Here is a 19999-nt window from a genome sequence, read left to right on the forward strand (position 1 = left end):
GACAGCTCTCTCTCACTCCTGGGTGTGAATGGGGAAGCTTGGACCTGAGGCTCTAGGGGTGTCCAAAGAACTTCATTTCTTTCTCATATGCTTTTGCATTATGTAAACTTTTTACAGTGAGCATATATTACATGTATGATCACAAACAAGAAAGCTATTTTCATTCTGAAAAAACAATCCAAAGCCACTTTGTATCCTTCTAGATTCCCAGGGTTGGTTTCTGAGCTATCTGGGTCACTTGCTCTGTGGGCTGGCTTCCTGTGAAAATAATTTAATGGAACCAGGAGGCTCTCTGGTTCCTACGACTGCAGACTACTCCGACTCTAAAATGGAAATGGGAACACTAGGTACCTCCTAGGCCCAAACAAGTCATAGTCTGAGAAGTATTTAGCACATAATGAGCACTCCATCAATGACACCCTTAGTATTCATGAATGTTAAGTATGTTCTGTGCCATATACTTTGTATGCTTTATATTTAACCCACATGAGGACCCAAAATGGAGGTTCCCATTTTACAAATGAGGAAATCGAAGCTCCGAGAGATAAAGGGACTTCTCCAAAGTTCCTAAATAAAAACTACACTGAAGTGTGAATTCAGGCCAACGTCATTTTATTGGATGGCTTGCCTCACCTGCTCCTTTCCCGATGGTCCCTCCAGAAGTGAATTCTCTCTCACCTTGCTGAGGGCTCTTTGCACCTGCCTTCATGTTGGAATCATGTGGGGAGCTTTAAAAAATCCAATTCCACAGCTTCATAAGATCAGTTACATCAGTATTTCTGGGTGTGATAGTAAGTAATTTGGGGAGTATAATGGGCATAATAAGGGGGGCCCAGTAGTAATATTTATTAAATCATCCAGGAGATCCCAATGTGTGGCTGAGATCAAGAACAGGTGCTTTAGAGTGAACAGTGGGCCTCTCTTCCCTGCCTTATAAGAAGGGCCAAAGTAGTTGACTAACTGTCCAGTGTGCCCAGGACGAGGGGGCTCCTGGGATGTAAGACTTTCAGAGCTAAAACCTGGAAGGCCCTGGACGAATCAAGATGTGTGGGTCACCTTGGCCAAAGCCAGATCCCATTAGCAGCAAATCTGAATTGCTCTAGGTGCCAGGCCAGTAACTAAACGTATGAAGTTGCCAGTGGAAGGTGATAAGAAATGGCGTTTGAGAGACATGTGTTGAAGGGAGCATGTCCTGCCTGGAACCTTCACATTCAATTGAAATAAACATAGCAAACAGAGCTGCTCTGTCAAACCAGACCCACTTGTTTAAAACTCCCAACAACTTTCAACTTCTACTCTAGAGCCATCAGACGAATCTTCTTCCTGCACTAGGATCTCAGTCAACCAGTAGTTCTCAAGTCCACATGAGAATCACCTGGGACATCTTTAAAAAAATACAGATGCATGGACCTCAGCCCAGAACAGCTGAGTCATAGTCTTTGGGGGTGGGACCCAGGCATCAGTATTTTTTATAACCTCCCTTGGTCACTGTAATATTAGTCTAGGACTAAACATGGCTGCAATGGATGATCCAGATAATGGAGGAAAGGTAGGTATTTCTCCTCTACATTTGACATCCTTGGTATCAGACTCATAAGGTTTGGGGACCATTTGTGTTCTATCTACTTTCTACAGCCACTAGTAAAAATGAATCATGAAGCAACCAAGATGTCCTTCAGTAGGTGAATGGATAAATCACCTGTGACACATCCAGATGATGGAATATTATTTTGCACTAAAAAGAAATGAGTTATTAACCGTGAAAAGACATAGAGGAACCTGAAATGCATATTTCTAAGTGAAAGAAGTCTTAGCCTGCAATACTGTATGATTCCAAGTACATGACATTATGGAAAAGGCAAAACAGTGGAGATAGCAAAATGACCAGTGGTTGCCAGAGGCTGGAGGGAGGGAGGGATGCATAGACAAAACAGGATTTTTAGGGCAGTGAAACTACCCTCTATGATACTATAATGGTGGATACATGTCATTATACATTCGTCCAAACTGGTAGAATAAACAACCCAAACGTGAACCCTCACATAAACTATGGATTGTGGATGATAACGATGTGTCAATGCAGATTCATCAATTGTAACAGATGTCCTATCTGGTGGGGGGTATTGAAAATGGGGGAGACTGTGTGTGGTGGGGAGAAGGGAGCAGGACGTATATGGGAAGTCTCTGTACCTTCCACCCAATTTTGCTATGAACCTAAAAGTACTTCTAAAAGAATAAAGTCTTTTTTAAAAATCCATACTGAACAAGTGCTTCCAACTCATTCATTCATTGGGCACCACTGAGTCCACAGCACCTGGTCCAGCTGAATGAGGTCAGTGTGCTCTGCTAGCTCAGTGTCTTCTGCTGTGTGACACTGGGCAACATACTTAACTTTCCTGTGCTGCAATTATTTCTTCACATCTAACATCAACAGAAGCATGTGGGTCTCATGTCCTCTGGCCATTCCAAGTGGGACCAGGCTCCAGGGTCCCAGGCCTATGGGCTTCTTGTGGTAGAGAAGAACTGCACAGTGGAGGGAAGGCAGCAGGGTTTTCTGGCCTCAGGAGAACACCTTATATAGAAAAGAGGAAGAAAATGTCTTCTGAGTCACTGGAGGGAATTATTCTTGTCAGTGAAGAGGGAGGAAACCGTGTACATTTGTGTGTTCCTATATGTGACTATGTGAGTATGTATGATTGTGTATATGAGTGGAGGTGGGATCTGTGAGGGTGTACATGCCAGGAGTGTGTGTGTGTGTGTGTGTGTGTGTGTGTGTGTGTGTGCATGCATGAGGTAGAGGGTGTATATGTGAATGCTTATGTTCAAATATGAATGCATTTATATATGCACTTGTGTGAGGATTCGGTGTCTATATGAGGATGTGAACATGGGACTATATACATGTATATATGTAAGTACATACCATGGTGGATTACAGGTGGCTGCCAATTCTTTGCCACTCCTACTGTTGATAGCTGGAATCAATATCACTTTACCTTGAACCTGGGCTGGACTTGCTGATTTATTCTGACCACTAAAATCTGGGCCTTAAGAGACCCGCAGTTCTGCATATGCACACATGGAACACTACTGCTTGGAACTCAGCAGCCAAGCTGTGAGATGCTAGATCCAAAAGGTGAGGCCACATGGAGGGAAACTGAGGCATGCCAGTTGTCAACACCAGCTAAGCATCCAGCCCACAGTAGCACCAACTGCCTGCTATGGGAGTGGAGCCCTCCAGGATGGGACTGTGGTTCCAGCTGACACTGTGAGGAACCAAACTGCCAGAAGAGCTCAGTTAACACACATAATCATGAGAGATATGAGAGATAATAATGGTGGTGGTTGCTTTTAAGCCATTAAGTTTTAGGATGGTTAGGTATGCAGCATATAGCTAACTGATACCTCACAGAGTTTTTCTTCTCGATTTTATTTATTTATGCTCTAATCTTTATTATGTCCCTCCTTCTACTGACTTTGGGCCTCATTTGTTCTTCTTTTTTTAGTTTCATTAATTGTGAGTTAAGACTGCTTATATGGGATTGTTCTTCTTTCCTGAGGCAGGCCTCTATTGCAATATCCTTTCCTCTTAGCACGGCCTTGGCTGCGTCCCACAGATTTTGCAGTGTTAAATTATTATTGTCATTTGTCTCCATATATTGCTTGATCTCTGTTTTTATTTGGTCATTGATCCATTGGTTATTTAGGAGCATGTTGTGAAGCCTCCATGTGTTTGTGGGAGTTTTCATTTTCTTTGTGTAATTTATTTCTTGTTTCATACCTTTGTGGTCTGAGAAACTGGTTGGTACAATTTCAATCTTTTTGAATTTACTGAGGCTCTTTTTTGTGGCCTAGTATATGATCTATTCTTGAAAATGTTCCATGTGCACTTGAGAAGAATGTGTATTCTGCTGCTTTTGGGTGTAGAGTTCTGTAGATGTCTGTTAGGTTCATCTGTTCTAATGTGTTGTTCAGTGCCTCTGTGTCCTTACTTATTTTCTGTCTGGTTCATCTGTCCTTTGGAGTGAGTGGAGTGTTGAAGTCTCCTAGAATGAATGCATTGCACTCTATTTCCTCTTTTAATTCAGTTAGTATTTGTTTCACATAGGTAGGTGCTCCTGTGTTGGGAGCATAGATATTTATAATGGTTATATCTTCTTGTTGGATTGACCCCTTTATCATTATATAATGTCCTTCTTTATCTCTTGTGACTTTGTTTTGAAGTCTATTTTGTCTGATGTAAGTGCTGCAACTCCTGCTTTTTTCTCTCTATTAGTTGCTTGAAATATCTTTTACCATCCCTTCCTTTAAGTCTGTGTATGTCTTTGGGTTTAAAGTGAGTCTCTTGTAGGCAGCATATATAGATGGGTCTTGTTATTTTATCCATTCAGTGACTCTATGCTTTTTATTGGTGCATTCACTCCATTTACATTTAGGGTGATTATCGATAGGTATGTACTTATTGCCATTGCAGACTTTAGATTCGTGGTTACCAAAGGTTCAAGGTTAACTTCCTTACTAAGAGTCTAACTTAACTCACTTAATATGCTATTACAAACATAATCTAAGGGTTCTTTTTTCTCCTCCTTTTTCTTCCTCCTCCATTCTTTATATATTAGGTATCATATTCTGTACTCTTTGTCTACCCCTTGATTGACTTTGGGGATAGTTAATTTAATTTTGCATTTGCTTAGTAATTAGCTGTTCTACTTACTTTACTGTGATTTTATTACCTCTGGTGACAGCTATTAAACCTTAGGAACACTTCCATCTATAGCAGGCCCTCCAAAATAGACTGTAGAGATGGTTTGTGGGAGGTAAATTCTCTCAGCTTTTGCTTATCTGGAAATTGTTTAATCCCTCCTTCAAATTTAGATGATAGTCTTGCCAAATAAAGTAATCTTGGTTCCAGGCCCTTCTGCTTCATTGGATTAAATACATCATGCCACTCCTTTCTGGCCTGTAAGGTTTCTGCTGAGAAGTCTGATTTTAGCCTAATGGGCTTTCCTTTGTATGTGATCTTATTTTTCTCTCTGGCTGCTTTTAGCAGTCTGTCCTTATTCTTGATCTTTGCCATTTTAATTACTATATGTCTTGGTGTTGTCTTCCTTGGGTCCCTTGTGTTGGGAGATCTGTGGATCTCCATGGCCTGAGAGACTATTTCCTTCCCCAGATTGGGGAAGTTTTCAGCAATTACCTCCTCAAAGACACTTTCTATTCCTTTCTCTCTCTTCTTGTTCTTCTGGTACCCCTATAATGCAAATATTGTTCCATTTGGATTGGTCACACAGTTCTCTCAATATTCTTTCATTCTTAGAGATCGGTTTTTCTGTCTGTGCCTCAGCATCTTTGTATTCCTCTTCTCTAGTTTGTATTTCATTTATTATCTTCTCCACTGTATCCAATCTGCTTTTAATACCCTCCATTGTGCTCTTCAATGATTGGATCTCCGACAGGAATTAATTCCTGAGTTCTTGAATATCTTTCTGTACCTCCATTAGCATGTTAATGATTTTTATTTTGAACTCCCTTTCAGGAATAGTCATGAGGTCCATGTCATCTTTCTCAGGGGTTATAATAATTTTACTTTGTACCAGGTTTCTTTGGCGTTTCATATTTGTATATGGCGCCATAAGCTCTACTCTCTGGAGCTGCTCAGCCCCTGAAGCAACATCGCGGGTTGCAGAGGAGTGGGATTAATGCCTGGGGGGAGGAAAGAGCTGTTTCCTGCTTCTTGGCTGCTATGCCTGTCTTCACTGCCTGAACCAGTGGGCCAAGCACACAGGTATAAGCTTTTGTCCCAGAACAACCAGATATGGATCGCTGCTTTCCACAAGCAGCTGGAATCTCAGCCTCTCCTGGAATTCTGCCTGTCTTAGCTTTCCAACCCTGTAATCATGAGAGTATCATGAAAGCACCATGAAATGTAGACCTCACAGAGTTTTTAAGCCCTTAGGAGTTAGCAAACTTTTCCTGTAAAGGGCCAGGTGGTAAATTTTTCAGGTTTTGTGGGCCATGTCATCACTGTCACAGCTATTGAATTCTGATGTGTAGTGCAAAAGTAGCTACAGATAATGCATTCATGAATGAGTGTGGCTGTAGTCCAATAAAACTTTATTTACACAAACAGGTGGCAGACTGGATTTAGCCCACAGGCAGTGGTTTGCCCAATCCTAGAAAACCACCAGGAACATGGCAAGTGCTTTAAAGTATTAGTTATGAGTATATGTATTAGAGTTTAAGAGTATATATCCATGCACACATATGCATACATGCATGTCTGCATGTGAAGCATGTGTCTGAATGAGTGTAAATGTGTCTATGTGCAGAATCTGTTTAGCGCTTCTGTAAAAACAAAAGGACAAGCTCATACCAGCCTGTGTTTCAATGCAGCTACCCCAGGCCTTCCTGCTTCTATTCTGAGGAGAAAGAGAAGCATCATAGAAATCCAAGAGAAGAAAGAGCTGGTGTGTTCCTGTCTTTTCCATCTGGGTTAAGTTTGGAGCAAAGTCATCGTCAGTCCGTGGCTGGGCTACTGTAGGGCCGGCAGCCCATGCCTTCCCATTTGCTGAAAAGAGGATGAAGTCAGTCCTCTGGGGGGACGAGAAGGGGACCCTATAAAAATGAAATGGGAACACTGGAGATTTTAAGGAGGGGCTTTTAAGGAGAAAGCTGCCCTTCTCCTGAGGTGGGTGGCTTTGCAAGCAACTTGTAAACATCTGCCTGCTGGTTTCATTTTGATCTCCCACTGTGGGATTCCTGAAGGGCAGCTTCCTGCATGACTAATCGCCTTGGCTCTGTTTACAAGGGCCTGAAATGCAGCAAGTGTTAGTTTTGGAACCAGCAGGTATGGATTCAAATCCCCATCTGCACTTACTTACTAAGTGGCCTTGGAGCATGTGGCTTTATTTGCTGATGCTGTTTCCTCACCTGTAAAATGTGAATGATATTAGTGCCACCTCCTAGGACTGTTGCAAAGATCAAGTGAGGATGGTGTGGGTCAAGCATTTGGCATGGAACATTGCACACAGTAAGTGTTCTGCAAGATGACAGACCCCATGGTTAGTGTCCTGGGCAGCAAGATTTCAAGGAAGTCTTCCCTAATACCTGGGGGCTGCTGTACGGTCCTTCTGATTTTCAGTGTCATAGAAACCTGCTTCTTTCCTTCACCTTTGTTAGTTACTCAGTTTTCATTGGCCTGCTTCTTGGCAGGTATGTCTCCTCCAGCAAATTGAGGCAAAAATGAGATGGTGTCTGTTTGGCTAACCAGTCTATATGCCCGGGGCCTGCACATGGCCTAGCACATAGTTGACACTCAATCATTATTTACTGAATGAATGAAAGGAAATGGGGTACATCATAATTTGGAAGTTCCTGGGGCCCTAGGAAAGAGCATCTTCTCCCCATCTCTGTATGAATACATGAATCTGAGGTGCTTTCAATGGGATCTACCAAAATGGGGTCATGAGAGGAGCCCTCTTCACCATCCTGGTGTATTAGTTAGGTTAGGCTGGGCTACTCTGCGTAACAAAGAGCACCAGTGTTTCGTTTCAGAGGTTCAACAAAGATTTATTGCTCACTCATGCCAAGGCTAGTCTGAATTAGGTGATTGTCAAGGGCAGCTGTTGTCTTCACAATGACTCAGTTCCATCTTGTGATGCCTGCCATAGTCACAGGCAGCCATCGTCACCTCTGCAGCATTATGTGCAAGACCCTTATGCTGCCTGCCCATTGGTCAGAACTAGTCACATGGCCCTGCCTAACTGCATGTGGCTGGGAGCTACAGGGTTACTCGAGGATATTCAGCAAGCAGAAGTGTTTCTGCCACATGTGGGAAAGGCTCAGACTTCTTGGCTGGTCTCATGGGTCTGGGTTTAGAGAGGACAGTCAAGCACATTTTTGAAGACTTGGAAAGTGGAAATCCCTACTAATTAGACTGCTTTTGAAAAGGAGGTATTTATCAGTGGAAAAATAATCATTATAAATCCTTTGCTTAAAATATGGAGCAATGTTTCAGCCTGCAGGGTTTTTTTTGCCATGCAAGACCCTGACAGCCCCCATCTCCAAATGCCATGACCATTTTTCTCCACAACGGATATACATTTTAATGGTTACATTTTGATAAGGATCAGCAGTTGCCCGTCAGAGGCTTAGCTCCTAAATCAAGGAGACCAATGATTAAATAAACCATGAAGATAAAAATCTTTTAAAGAGATAAGGTCCTTAAAAGCTTTTAGTTTGAATCTGGTAGACAGTAGGACTCCTAATTTTGTTTTTTCTTGGCTTCACTGGAAGGTGCCTTGATGGACTTTAATTTTTTTTTTTTAAGTGCTCAAAGTCAGTGCATCTAAGATGGCAGTGGAGGGAGGTCAAGACACACAGTACGAGCAAAACTACTGAATATTCATGAAAAGAGCCAGCATCTTGTGAAGACAGGCGATGTATAATGTATGTTCTGTCCAGGCTTGATGTCTAAATGAATGAGAGCACTGTCCTTCTGAGCAGAGAGCCTTCCCTTTGCTGAGAAGTTTCAGAATGACTCTGATTTTTTAAATTTTTTCCATCTCTCTGTGTTTGGAGAAAAAGGTAGCTGCCCTTGGGATTAAATCTTGTGCCTGCTTAGCAATATTTTGCCCCGCATCTCTCAGCTGAGAGCTCTGTCCTAGGATTTTATTCCACCACCAACACCACCACCCTTCAGCTGTCTGTCTCTGCCACAAAGCAAACCCCACCCACTAGCTGGTGGTTTCATAGCTACTGGTGGGGAAATCACAGGTTCTTTACCGAAAGGTTCCAGAAGGGCCATCTGACCTAAATCAGTGGCTCACAATCGTGGCTGCATTCTAGAATCATCCAGGGAGCTGTAGAAGTACCCAGGCCTAGGCTGCAACCCCTGAGTTTCTGACCCCATAAGGCCAGGGTGGAGTCCTGAGGGTGGATAATTTTACAAGGCTGCTCAAGTATTGTTACAGGACCAGGACTGATAACCACTAGCCTAAGTTTTCTGCCCAGGAGTCAAGCAATGAAAATCAAATTTCACTTGAGAAATGAAATGGGGAAGAAGCTTATAAGAAGATGATGCAATTCAGAAGAAAGAGACATGGGGGTGGTCAATCCTCTCACTCGATGTCCTCCCTCCTGGGAACATGTATACAACAAGTATTCATAACTGCAGACTCACTCACAATCCCACGGCAAAGAAGTCTGGCAGCAAGGAGGCGCTGAGCAGAGTGCCTGAGGGTGCCCCCCTCTTAAGAAATGGATTCACCTTCCTGTTGTTCCAAAGATTTGGATACACTGCTCATAAGAGACCACAGCTGACATCTGGATGGCACTTCTCAATCTCACATGCACTGTGCTTTGATTCTCCCATCCAATTTATAGAAGGAGGGATTATCACACTCATTTTGCAAATGACAGCATCTGACTGAAATATATGTCCAGACAAGTTAAAGTTAACTGACTTGACCAAAAGATTACAGCCAGTGAGTGGTGTGGCTGGGACTTCAAACTTAACATTTATGGTGCACTTCCTATATCCTAGGACTCAGGTAAGTGTAAATTACATAATTATGGAATTATAAATGCCGTAATTCCTACTTTTTTGCCACAATCTTCTGCTATTTCTTTTTAGCAGTTTTGTGGCCGTAGTTTATTTACCCTCTGATACCCATTCTTCTTTCATATTTTACTTGGGGCCTCTGTATCCCAGCTTCCCTTGCAGGTCGGAGTGGTCATGTGACACCGTTCTGGCCAATGAGATGTAAGAAGGAGTCTACTGCATTCCCTAATCCATTCTCCCTCTGCCTTCCTCCCTGCCTTAAACAAAGTCAAAATGTCTAGAACTGCAGTAGCCACTATGGGATCCTGGCGTGGCAAACATGAGGATAAACACGAAAATACCCATAATGGCAAAGCAAAAAGATGCCTGGATCCCTGATTCATCTCTGGATGCTGGCTGCCTACCTCCAGGCTTCTGGCTGATGAGGAAAAATAAGCCCCTTATTTGTTCACGTCACCATAAGGTTCTCTTTTTATAAGGTGTGGATAAATGTATTCCTGTTACCATTTCCTTTATGCTCTTCATCACTGTTGCTCTTCTTTTCCTTTGCAACTGCTCACACCACCCACCAGCTCAACACCAGCCAGCATCTGACTGAAGCTGAAACTTAGCCATGCTGGGTACACTGAATCAGTGTCTTCGTTGTATTACCTTTGAGACCGGGGGCATTTTGTCATCTGAATCAGCACTTTCATTTTCCCAGCGCCCATTTGGTTTTACAAGATAAGGGCAAATGCTTGTTTTTACAAGATATTTGCCAAATAGTCAAAGAGCTGTCTAAACAAGTCTCACAGACATGACACACCCATAGCTCCGCTATTTAATGGTAGGCCAACACCCCTCTCTCTGTGCTTTCCCGGGAGGAGGGAAACCTGGATTCACTATGGGGAAGGTGGTTTGGGGAGTCGTCAAACACTTAAATCAAAGTCTGGCTGTCTGAAAGTCAAACGTGGGGAAGTTGAGGACAGCCTGTATGTGCTCCAGTGGCAACCCTTGTAGGCCATATATTTTTTAAGCTTCTAGAACAATTAGCTATTGCTGAGCATCAAACTACCACGAACTCAGTGGCTTGAAATAATGTCTAATGTCTGTTACTGCTCAGAGTCTGTGGGCCCGCTGAGGGGTTCTTCTCATCTGGGCCAAGGTTGGCTGGACTTGGCCGGACTCACTCAAGTGTTTCAATCAGTCTGTGGCCAGGTCAGCACAACCTCAGTTAATCCTTAATCACTCCCATGAGGGAGGTTCTATTATGAATCCCATTTTACAGATGAGGGAACCAAGGTTCAGAGAAACCAGGTAATTTGCACAAAGACACACAAATGAGAAGTGTAGGGCACAAGACTTAAAGACAGGTCTCTTGGTTTTAAAGTGCCACCCTAACTATGACACTGTTCTGCCTCTAGGGTCACCTGTCTACTTGTCTCTCTGTCCCCATCTCAGGACCCTCTCCAGTCCTGGACAGCATCTGATGACTTCCAGTCTGATTATTAACAGCCAACTCTTTCGGTAAAGTGCCATTGAGTAAATATTTTCAGCATGGTGTTGCAATTACTCAATCTGCTGGTCTAGGGTGAGTTGAGCCAGAGACAATATATAAACAAAGGGGCATGGCTGTGCTCCCATCAAACTTTATTTACAAAAATAAATAAATCGCCAACCCCTGCTTAATCCATTCTCCACCTTGCAGCCAGTGTGAGCCAAACCAAATGCGACCCTGACATTCCTTGCCTGAAGTGGTTCACCTGTTACCCTCTGGATCAGTCCCAACTTTCAGTGTGGTTTACAACCTGATGATCAAAATGTGGCCCCTGGACCATCGGTGTCACCATCACCCGGTGAGACAGGGACCCATGGATGTAGTCAGAATAGAGTGAGGACCTCTGGAGGGGGCAGGGCGGGATATTTGCTGTCAGAGCAATGTAACTACATGCAAGGAAACGCCCCCTGCTAAAACTCTATGTTAAACATTGAGCTCTAGAATCATCCTTCAGTGAGATCAGTTAATGTTCCCCAGATAAAGAAGGGTAGCACATTTTATTATGCTAATCATTTGTAACCATGTGTAAAATTCACTTTAGCATACTAAAAGGCCCAGGCCTATGTGCTGTCTTTCCTCCTTCAGATCTGACAAGGTGATTTTGCAAACTGAGCAACTAACTTAGCATGCAGACCCAGCTGTAGACGGCATGGTAAAAGGCAAGAAGAATTCCATCTTAAAGATAAGATTGCATTTTAACACCCAGGAAGTTCAAGAGGCAAGATTCTTTAGCAAGCAGGCAATACTTCGGCCCACCTTGGGGGCTGGGCAGGCAGCCTTTTGATGTGCTCCCAGACCAAGGCGCCGGTGTCCCAGAGAGAAATCAAGGCAGGAAATTCCTTACAGTTAAGTTAATTTTAATATTCAGGGCCCACTTAACAAGTCCCCACCCCTAAGTTTTTTCATGTTCTCAAAAAATCCTCAACTGCCTATAAAACCCCCTAGACAACGCACCACTACGGACTCTCTTGTCCCCTCCTGGCATGAGCTGGGAGCTCTGTCCCTTCACTGTATCTCTAAATAAAAGCCTGTACCTTGCTCTCCTACCTTGACTGTGAAGCTCATTCTTCGGATCGGCAAACGAGAACCCCGGCATCACCCGGAGCTGGTTAGAGAAGCAGTCAGGTCCCACTCCAGGCCTGCTGAATGAGAATACGCATTCTAACATGACTCCCAGGTAACTTGCATGTCTGGTTTGAGATGCTCTGGCTTCAAGACCCCTTGTGTCTGGCACCTTCCTACCTCTCCCACTTCATCCTGTGCCACTGGCCCCCCTTCCTCCCTTCCCCCCACTTTCCAGCCACCTGGAGGTGTGTCTTGTACCTCTGTGCTTGACACATTCTTCTCCAGTGCAACTCCCTTCACTTAGCAAATTCCTTCCTATTTCTGTCTCAACTGATAGACATCACTTCTTCCAAGCAGACCTCCTGAAAGCCCCTGAACTGAATGAGGTACCACTCTTCCGTGTTTCCATAACCCTTGCCTACCCCAGCACCCACCACACTGTATGGAAACTTCTTTAAAAGCCTGCCTCTCACAATTAGTATGTGAGCTCCTGTGAGAGAGAGGCCACATCTGTTTTGGTCACCTCTGCGTGTGTCCTTAATGCCCAGGGACAGTAGTCACTCAGTAATTACTGTTTGAAAACTAAACAAAACACTCCCCACCACCTTTCCCCTGGGCAAGTACCCTACACGGTTACTTAGATTACCCTAAACTTCTACCTGGCTCCAAGGCTTTGATTCCTTCCTGGTTTCCAAGATTCCTTCTTTCACTAAGCCTGGTGTTTTTCATATTAGCAAATGTTCACCAATTTGAGAGGGCCTGAGGGCCTCAGAAATTTCTGGGCAAAACTCTTGGGCTAGAAATGAGCTCCAGGCCAAGACTTGAATTGTTTTTAGGGGTGTGTGTGGAGTGGAGCAGAGGGGAATGGAGGTGGATGGGGAGGCAGACAGGAGGGGCAGGGGCAGAAGGTTCTAGACAAAGAGAAAGACTTGAAGGCAGGACCCCAGGGGGCAAGCCTATGGAGCTATGACGTGGCATCCTTTCCCACCTGTGTACGGTGTTCATTCTGTACAGTTATCCCAGCTTTGCAGCATGAGTAGACATTCCCACATCCAAACGTTGAAAGCGGGTGAGGCCTGTGTGTAAGGAACCATAAGCCAGTACAGCCACAGGCTGCCCTCTGGGAAGATGAGCACCCCCACCCCAAATCTGACATTTAGACCAGAGGTTTCTACAGTTCCTTTATTAACAAAGCAAAGTATAAAAGAACAAGGCCCCCAAAAGACCTATATGATTAAAAGTGCAAATTTACTCCAACCTGAAATAGAAAACAAATAGCAGGCCTCGACTGTTTGGGCCATGGAAATTTGGTGTGATTAAAACACCTTTTAATCACACAACGGTAGCAGCTGAACCATATTTGATTAACTCTTTGGTCTCTGTTATTGGAAGAAAAACTTAAGTTTATGACTGCAATTGACAGTCTGCACCATAATACACAGTTTGGGGTCAGAATAGACATTGAAAATAACAACAAAATAAGAGGCATGTTTTAATGTCAAGTCACTGAATCAAGGCATATGTTTTTAAGAAAAGGTGCTAAAAATATTCCTGAATATCTGATACTTCAAAAACCAGATTTTATATAATTTAGCTGCACATTTTAGTTTTTTCTCTCTCTATAGATGATCGCATATATCTTCGCCCTCTCCCAACTTATACTTGCTTCATGCCCCCAAAATCATGTGCTATGTAGGTATAAAAAAACAAAGAAACAGTAGTGTCTATGTTAACAGACATGCAATTAAAAAAAAAATTAACAAACTACCAAGATGATAACACCGAACTTTTTTATTCCCTCCCAGGGACACTGGACATGTTAATGAGGCTCATTTTTCCCACCACTGGGGAGGGAGGTAATAGCCACGTAGGTAATTCCTCCACGTAGGTAGGAATAAATTAAATCTTCATCATCAAGGTCAAAAGCCACATTTTACAGAGAAAGTGGCTTACTCCATGAGGTTAAAAGAGACCTCATGTTAGGTCGACTCATTCAGAAAGCTAGGATGTCAGTTTCGTTGGGAGCTGCCCAGTTAGAAAATGAGAGAAACATCTGATCAGAACAGTGTTCTTGGCAGTGGAAATCATGACAATCCTAAGCAGCTTGGCCTGAAGACCCAGCACTGTTTTTTCTGGTGTTCCCCGCCTCCAACCCTCATTGCTAAGCCACAGGCTAGGATACTAATAAAAAATAATTAATTTAAAAGCAAGACTAAAACACAAATAAAAAAGAAGCCAGTTATTCACAATCCTTCCCGATTACTCATCTGCAAACTCCCCCAAGGCCAAGGACTTTAGCCCCAGTTCACCAGGAAGGAAATGTCAAGAACTGGCCCCCAGGGGTTTGATGGGGAGGATCGATCTGATTTGTGAAGAGCAGCTCCAGGATAAGACCCAGAGGCCCTCTGGGAATTGTGAGTTAAGTGTTATCTGTGGCAGCGTTAATTTTTTTGGTTTGTTTCTACAATAAAGGTTAGTTCTGAGAGATAGAGCCTACTTGAAATATCACACCCCCAACTTACATATACATCATACCCATAACAAATATAACCTTATACATACTTTGGGAGGCAGGGGAGTTAACTGGGTAAGGCAGGGGTTGCAAACTGGTAGCTTCCAGGCTCAACTCTTTTGGCCCACGTGGTGTTTTGGACATTTTTAAATTATTTTCTTTGAAAAACATCAAGTTTCAGTTAAGAAAAAAGTCCTGATTTTCAGCCCCTCCCTACCCCTTTTCCTGCATGGAGCTGAGCAATGAATGACCCCCTCCAAGACAGGCAATATCCCCACCCCGCAGCCACCCCTCCATTTCTGTCCCTCTCTGGCTCCTGTAGGCTGCTGAGTTTGCGACCCCTGGTTTGAAATAGCACATACCTAGAAGTGTGTTTCCCGACCCAAACCTCTCCTGTACTCATATGATTTCCACCCCGCCTCCCTTCTCCCCATTTTTTCCTTTCATTTCCATCTTAAGTCCTTCTTCCTGAATTCTTCAGATTTCTCTTGGTTCACTCACATTCTCCTTTCTTTCAGCTTCCGTTTCTTTTTGTGGAAAAAAAGAAAAAATTCTTTTCCCAGCCATGAGCATACCAGGACGGATCCCAAAGACTGGTCAGTAGGAGTTCCTGAAGGGTGTCTCGTGGCAAAACGGCTGAGTCATCTTCCCCACAGCTTTTTCTCTGGGCCCTGGCTGGGAAATGAATCTTTCCTTATTGTTAACACAAACAATTTTGAGCCTTCTTGTATAAGAATAGTTGCATATATGAATCTCCAGTACCAAGTATACACCAAAAATGCGTACATTGCTGATCAAGGACATGTCAGAGCCCTACTTAAATACAGAATTGAGCTTAAGTGCTTTGGGCAACCATCACACTTGGCTGATATGCCATATTATTTCATTTGTACACAGTACGTGTTTGGGATTACTCCATACTGATCAAAACTGATCTAAAGCTCTGAGTTTTGGTTACCATGTACAAAGAACAATAGTTCAGCATGGCATTTAAATTAAATATTAGTATCTTTAAAATTCACAAACACAATGCCCACTCCATTAATTTAAAAAAATAGTTAAATTTTAAAATCTTGAGGATGGATGAGGCTGTGGGTAATTAACCAGAACAGTAACAACACTACAAGAAGAGTATGTTAACCAGATTTAAACTTCAAAATGTTAATAAGATAAAAAAAAGGAGTCTATTAATTCAGCTAGAAATATTTGGAAAATTCAGCTTTTAAAGCTTTATAATCCCTCTAATAAGCCTTGCTATTCCCCACTTTAGTCTACTTAATGACTACAGGGGAAATTGTGGCTGAGTATGAAAACATTATAAATATATATATATGTACACATATATATCTACTTACTCTTGGCATTTATTTTTAAAAGTAATTTTACAGAACACTGTGCAGTTTATATCTTTGCAGGAAGTTTGGAGACTGATGCCTTTGCTAAATGTAGTACCTTATGACTTAATACTGACCTCAAAGGCTAGCAACAATCTTTGTGGTATCAAGGGGAACTGTCCCCCAAACAACCTCAAAAGGAAAGCGCACCATTTGGAACTGTTTGTCTGACAGTCCAAGGAGGCAAAGGATATAAGAGTTCTCTACAGCTCTGATGAGGATTCCCTGTAAATTATTAACAATGATTTTCTGCAGAAGTCAAGTAGGTCTCCTGAAGAAAGCTTCAAGTTCCCTCAAAATAACTCAGAAATTAAACAATGGCCCTATTCAGTTGGCTGTTTCTGTCTTCTAAATTTTACCTTTAAGAATCTAAGGAAGTAACATGTCTTTGTTTATTAAAAAAAAGTTCCAAAGTATAACACAGGACTGGCTGCGTTTTCTATTAGGCAAGCAGATGATGGACGATTCTAACACCGAGTTTTATATCGACTGATACAATTGAAAGTTGTTAGAAATTTGGGAGAACAAGGAAAGATTTTAGAATGGGTTCCTCTTGGCTGCAACATACATCCAACCTGGTGATATTTATGTCCAAATAGAAAAAAGAGCAGGCTGATGACAAGGGCTGTCTCCCTTAACCTCCTACTGACTTGTTCCGGGAGTCACTGATCTTTTAGCGCAGAGCCCAAGACACTGAACTTACCTAAGTGAAATGCCTTGTAGGACCTGTGCTGAATCAACCACTCCTCAAAGTTGGCCTCAGGACCACATAAAGGCTGCTTGGGCAATGGGAGAAAAACTATAACCACTAACGATCACTGACCATTGACTGAGACAGCTAACTACATGCTAGACATTGCTGCTGGCATTTCCTCTTCATTTTCCCATTAAACTCAGGAAGAAATCAAGCAAAGGAGTTTACCAAAAAGCCTTAGAACAAAAAGGTTTCTGTCTCCAGTCAGCAGCAAGCCCTGGCGAGACACCTTGATAGGCAAAGACACATACATCTTCCTCGAGACCCAATGTGTTTTATGCCTTTATGTGTTGTCTTAAACAATATTTTTCTTTTTTCCCTCTTTGTTATTTTGCACTGGGCCTGGCTCACAGTAGGCACTCAGTGAATGGGTGTTGCCTGGTACACTTCGCAGCTTGTGCCTGGAGGAATGTTAAACAAGGCTGCTTTTCAAGATGGCACATTTCTTAATGATAAATGCAATTGGCCTCCCTTTCAGAAGCAACACTTGGCACTAGCAATTACCACAAAATGAAAGAATTTATCAAAATAAAGTGCTATTTGCTCTGGAAGTTTCTCTAACTCTTGACTGCTTCTCAACACGTGTGACTTAATGCTTCACAATCCTGTCAAACACTATGATTCCACCATTTGAAAAAATACACTAAGATTAATTTGAATAGTTGAAACTATGCTCCTCACAACGGTAGCTTGTAGATTAGGACTTCAATTCCAATTGTAATTAAAGATTCTAATTTAAAAAAAAAAGACAATCAGGAACCCAGGACCTAGCAAGCAGTTACATCAAAAAAACATTAACTTCTTTAAATTTGGACACCAGAAGAGATGTCTCAAAAACCATAGGGAACTTTTTCCTACAGCTAGTTCTTGCTTCCTTTACTGGATTTCCCTAAAAGTCTGATCCTTCTACAGAATCATTCCACACAAATCATTTGGACCAACCAGTAGCTGCAGCCCTTGCATGTCTTTCCATTGTTTGGTGGGCGTGATGAAGGTGGCATTACTATACTGGATTGTGGAGCGAGAGGTGATGGTTAAACCATTAAATGTCGTCCTCCGAATTTCCAACACCTGAAAGCTCATGCTCCTTGCGTTAAACTGGCTTCATTGCCATCCCCACCCCCATCCGGTAGGAAAGGCTTTGGGAGCTTTAAGGCTAGTAAGCGGCGCTGTCAGGGTTTACGGTTCATCTTCAGGGAAGCCCTGGACGCGCGGACCCCGGGGTTGGGGGCACCTGGCCAGGTAGCGGGGACCCCCATAGGCTCGGAGAAGCTGGGGCAGCCTTCTCCACGTGGACAGCAATCGCGCGGCCGCAAGTTCCCGCGCCTGCCGATCGAAAGCAGCCAGGAGGTCAACTGGGGCAGCTTCACGCAGTACCTTGGGCAGTGGGCCCACCTCAGCGGCAGCCCCACCAGGGCCCAGCACGCAGTGGAAGAGGGTCTGGCGTCGCAGCAGGCAGTCCCTAAGGAACTGCACTAACTCTTCCAAGCGCTCGCCCAGGTGCACCTCAGTCCAGCCTTGTGCAGGAGGCCCCTCGTGCTGCAGCCCTGCCAGCACTACGCTCTTGAGCGTGTATGAGGACAGGATTCGCCCCCACTGCGTGGCTGCCGTTGGGTCCAGCCCGCGGGCACCGAGGTCTCGCAGAGCTTTCAGCAGCTGCAGGCACTTGAGGTAGCAGGCACCAGGAGGAGCCCGTTCCTGCAGGCAGCCCAGCAGTTTCTGCTCCTGGCGTGCTGTGTTCACGCCCCACAGTGCGTCCGCCCGGAGGCCTCCGGGGAGCTCCGACAGGGGCCCGATTGGCAAGGGTGACGGTGGTGGCGCCACAAGAAAGACACCGTCGCCCACATGGACCGCAGGGATGAGACGCACGGCCATGGAAAGGCGGCAGCAGCCGTAATCGGTGCGGCAGGGCAGAATGTGCAGGGTGGGCGGCTGCTCCAGGCCCCCGGGGGTCAGGCTGACTCGACAGCGCCCCTCCAGGCTGTAGCGCACAGTGGCCAGGGAGCGCTGCAGGTGCGACTGAAACCAGCGCAGCACCAGTGTGGCGGAGAGATGGCGCCGCCCGCGCACGTCCACGCAGAAGCCGTCGGTGAAGGGTTTGCAGTCCCGGAGCCAGGGACCCCCGGAGGCTCCGGGAGGCACCTTGAGTGCGCACACGAAGCAGCCATGGAAGGCGGGGGCCAGCGCGGGCTCGGCACCCAGGCTCCGCGGCTCCAGCGCCACCAGCGGTGGGAGGCGCAACGGCACCAGTACGTCGAAGCCGTCTGGTCGGCGGATTTTATGTTGCTCGTAGGCGCTGCCCACCTGGATGAAGTCTCCTCGGAAGGCCAAGGCCAGCGCTCCACCGGGGATGGGGCCTGGGGACACCCGGACGCGGCCAGCCCGCACCAGCTCGCCCACTATACGGCTCACGTGTGCCTTGCTGTGGCCTAGCACGTGTGGTGACAGACGCACCTCGTGCTCGTAGTAACTCTCCAGCAAGATGCCAAGGCTTGGCTCTCGGAAGTGTCTAGGAGAGAAGGTAGAGTGCCTCCCCAGACGCGGAGACGCGGGCAGGAAACGCTGCCGGACAGCGTGGCGACAGCGCAGAAGGATGTAGCCGAGGAGAAGCAAGACAGCCACCTTGAGCAGCGGGAAGCCTCCGTCCGCACCGTCGGGGGTCTCGGCCCGGGCTCCCCCGCTTCCTCGCAGGACATGGTAGAGGCACACGAGGGCAGTGCACAGGCCGGTCACCAGAGGCCAGAAGACGCGCAGATTGAGGGTGTAATGCCCTGACATGCCGGGCGCCCTGGGCAGCGGCGGCCGGGCAGCCCAGGGCGCGAGCCCCGGCGGCGCCCCCCGCCCAGCATGCGCGCAGCGCCCCGGCGGCCCCGCTGTCCCGGGTTCCTTCGCCTCCGCGGCGACTCCCCCCTCGCAGGGCCGGGGGCAGCCGCCCTCCAGCTCAGCCTCCTCTCCCAGCTCAAGTTTTCCTTCCAGCTGCGGCCCGCCCTGCACTCCTGGGCTCCGGGCCGCGCCGTGCGCCAGCTGAGCGCCGCGTCCGGCCGGGCGCCCCTACCCGCCCGGCGCCCCAGTGCGCTGCCCGCGGCCAGCTTCTGGCCCTACCGGGCTCGCCTCCTACCGTGGCCGGCCCTCCTGGTGCCGCGGGCCCTCCGGCTCCTCCGCGCTGGTTCCCGTT

General features: G+C 45.4%; 1 protein-coding gene across 3 annotated transcripts; it reads right to left on the minus strand.

Annotated features, from left to right (window-relative positions):
* Positions 1–1795: 1795 nt before the first annotated feature.
* On the minus strand, positions 1796–19610 carry ITPRIPL2 (ITPRIP like 2). 3 transcript variants are annotated; one of them, XM_036917094.2, is made up of 2 exons: positions 18220–19610; positions 1796–2572 (listed from the first exon to the last, which is right to left on the minus strand). In XM_036917094.2, the coding sequence occupies exons 1-2, from the start codon at positions 19600–19602 to the stop codon at positions 2561–2563; spliced, it is 1395 nt and encodes a 464-aa protein (XP_036772989.1). In that variant the 5' UTR covers positions 19603–19610; the 3' UTR covers positions 1796–2560. The 3 variants fall into 3 exon arrangements, with proteins under 3 accessions (XP_036772989.1, XP_036772988.1, XP_057342963.1); XM_036917093.2 differs by lacking the exon at positions 1796–2572 and adding an exon at positions 13332–15351; XM_057486980.1 differs by lacking the exon at positions 1796–2572 and having other exon boundaries at positions 13332–19610.
* Positions 19611–19999: the final 389 nt, after the last annotated feature.

The sequence above is a fragment of the Manis pentadactyla genome, chromosome 10, assembly GCF_030020395.1.
Source record: "Manis pentadactyla isolate mManPen7 chromosome 10, mManPen7.hap1, whole genome shotgun sequence".
Classification (NCBI taxonomy): domain Eukaryota; kingdom Metazoa; phylum Chordata; class Mammalia; order Pholidota; family Manidae; genus Manis; species Manis pentadactyla.

What these genes read in the sequence shown, in the direction of transcription:
- ITPRIPL2 (XM_057486980.1), bottom strand. Translation starts at nt 19,602, where the DNA reads ATGTCAGGGCATTACACCCTCAATCTGCGCGTCTTCTGGCCTCTGGTG.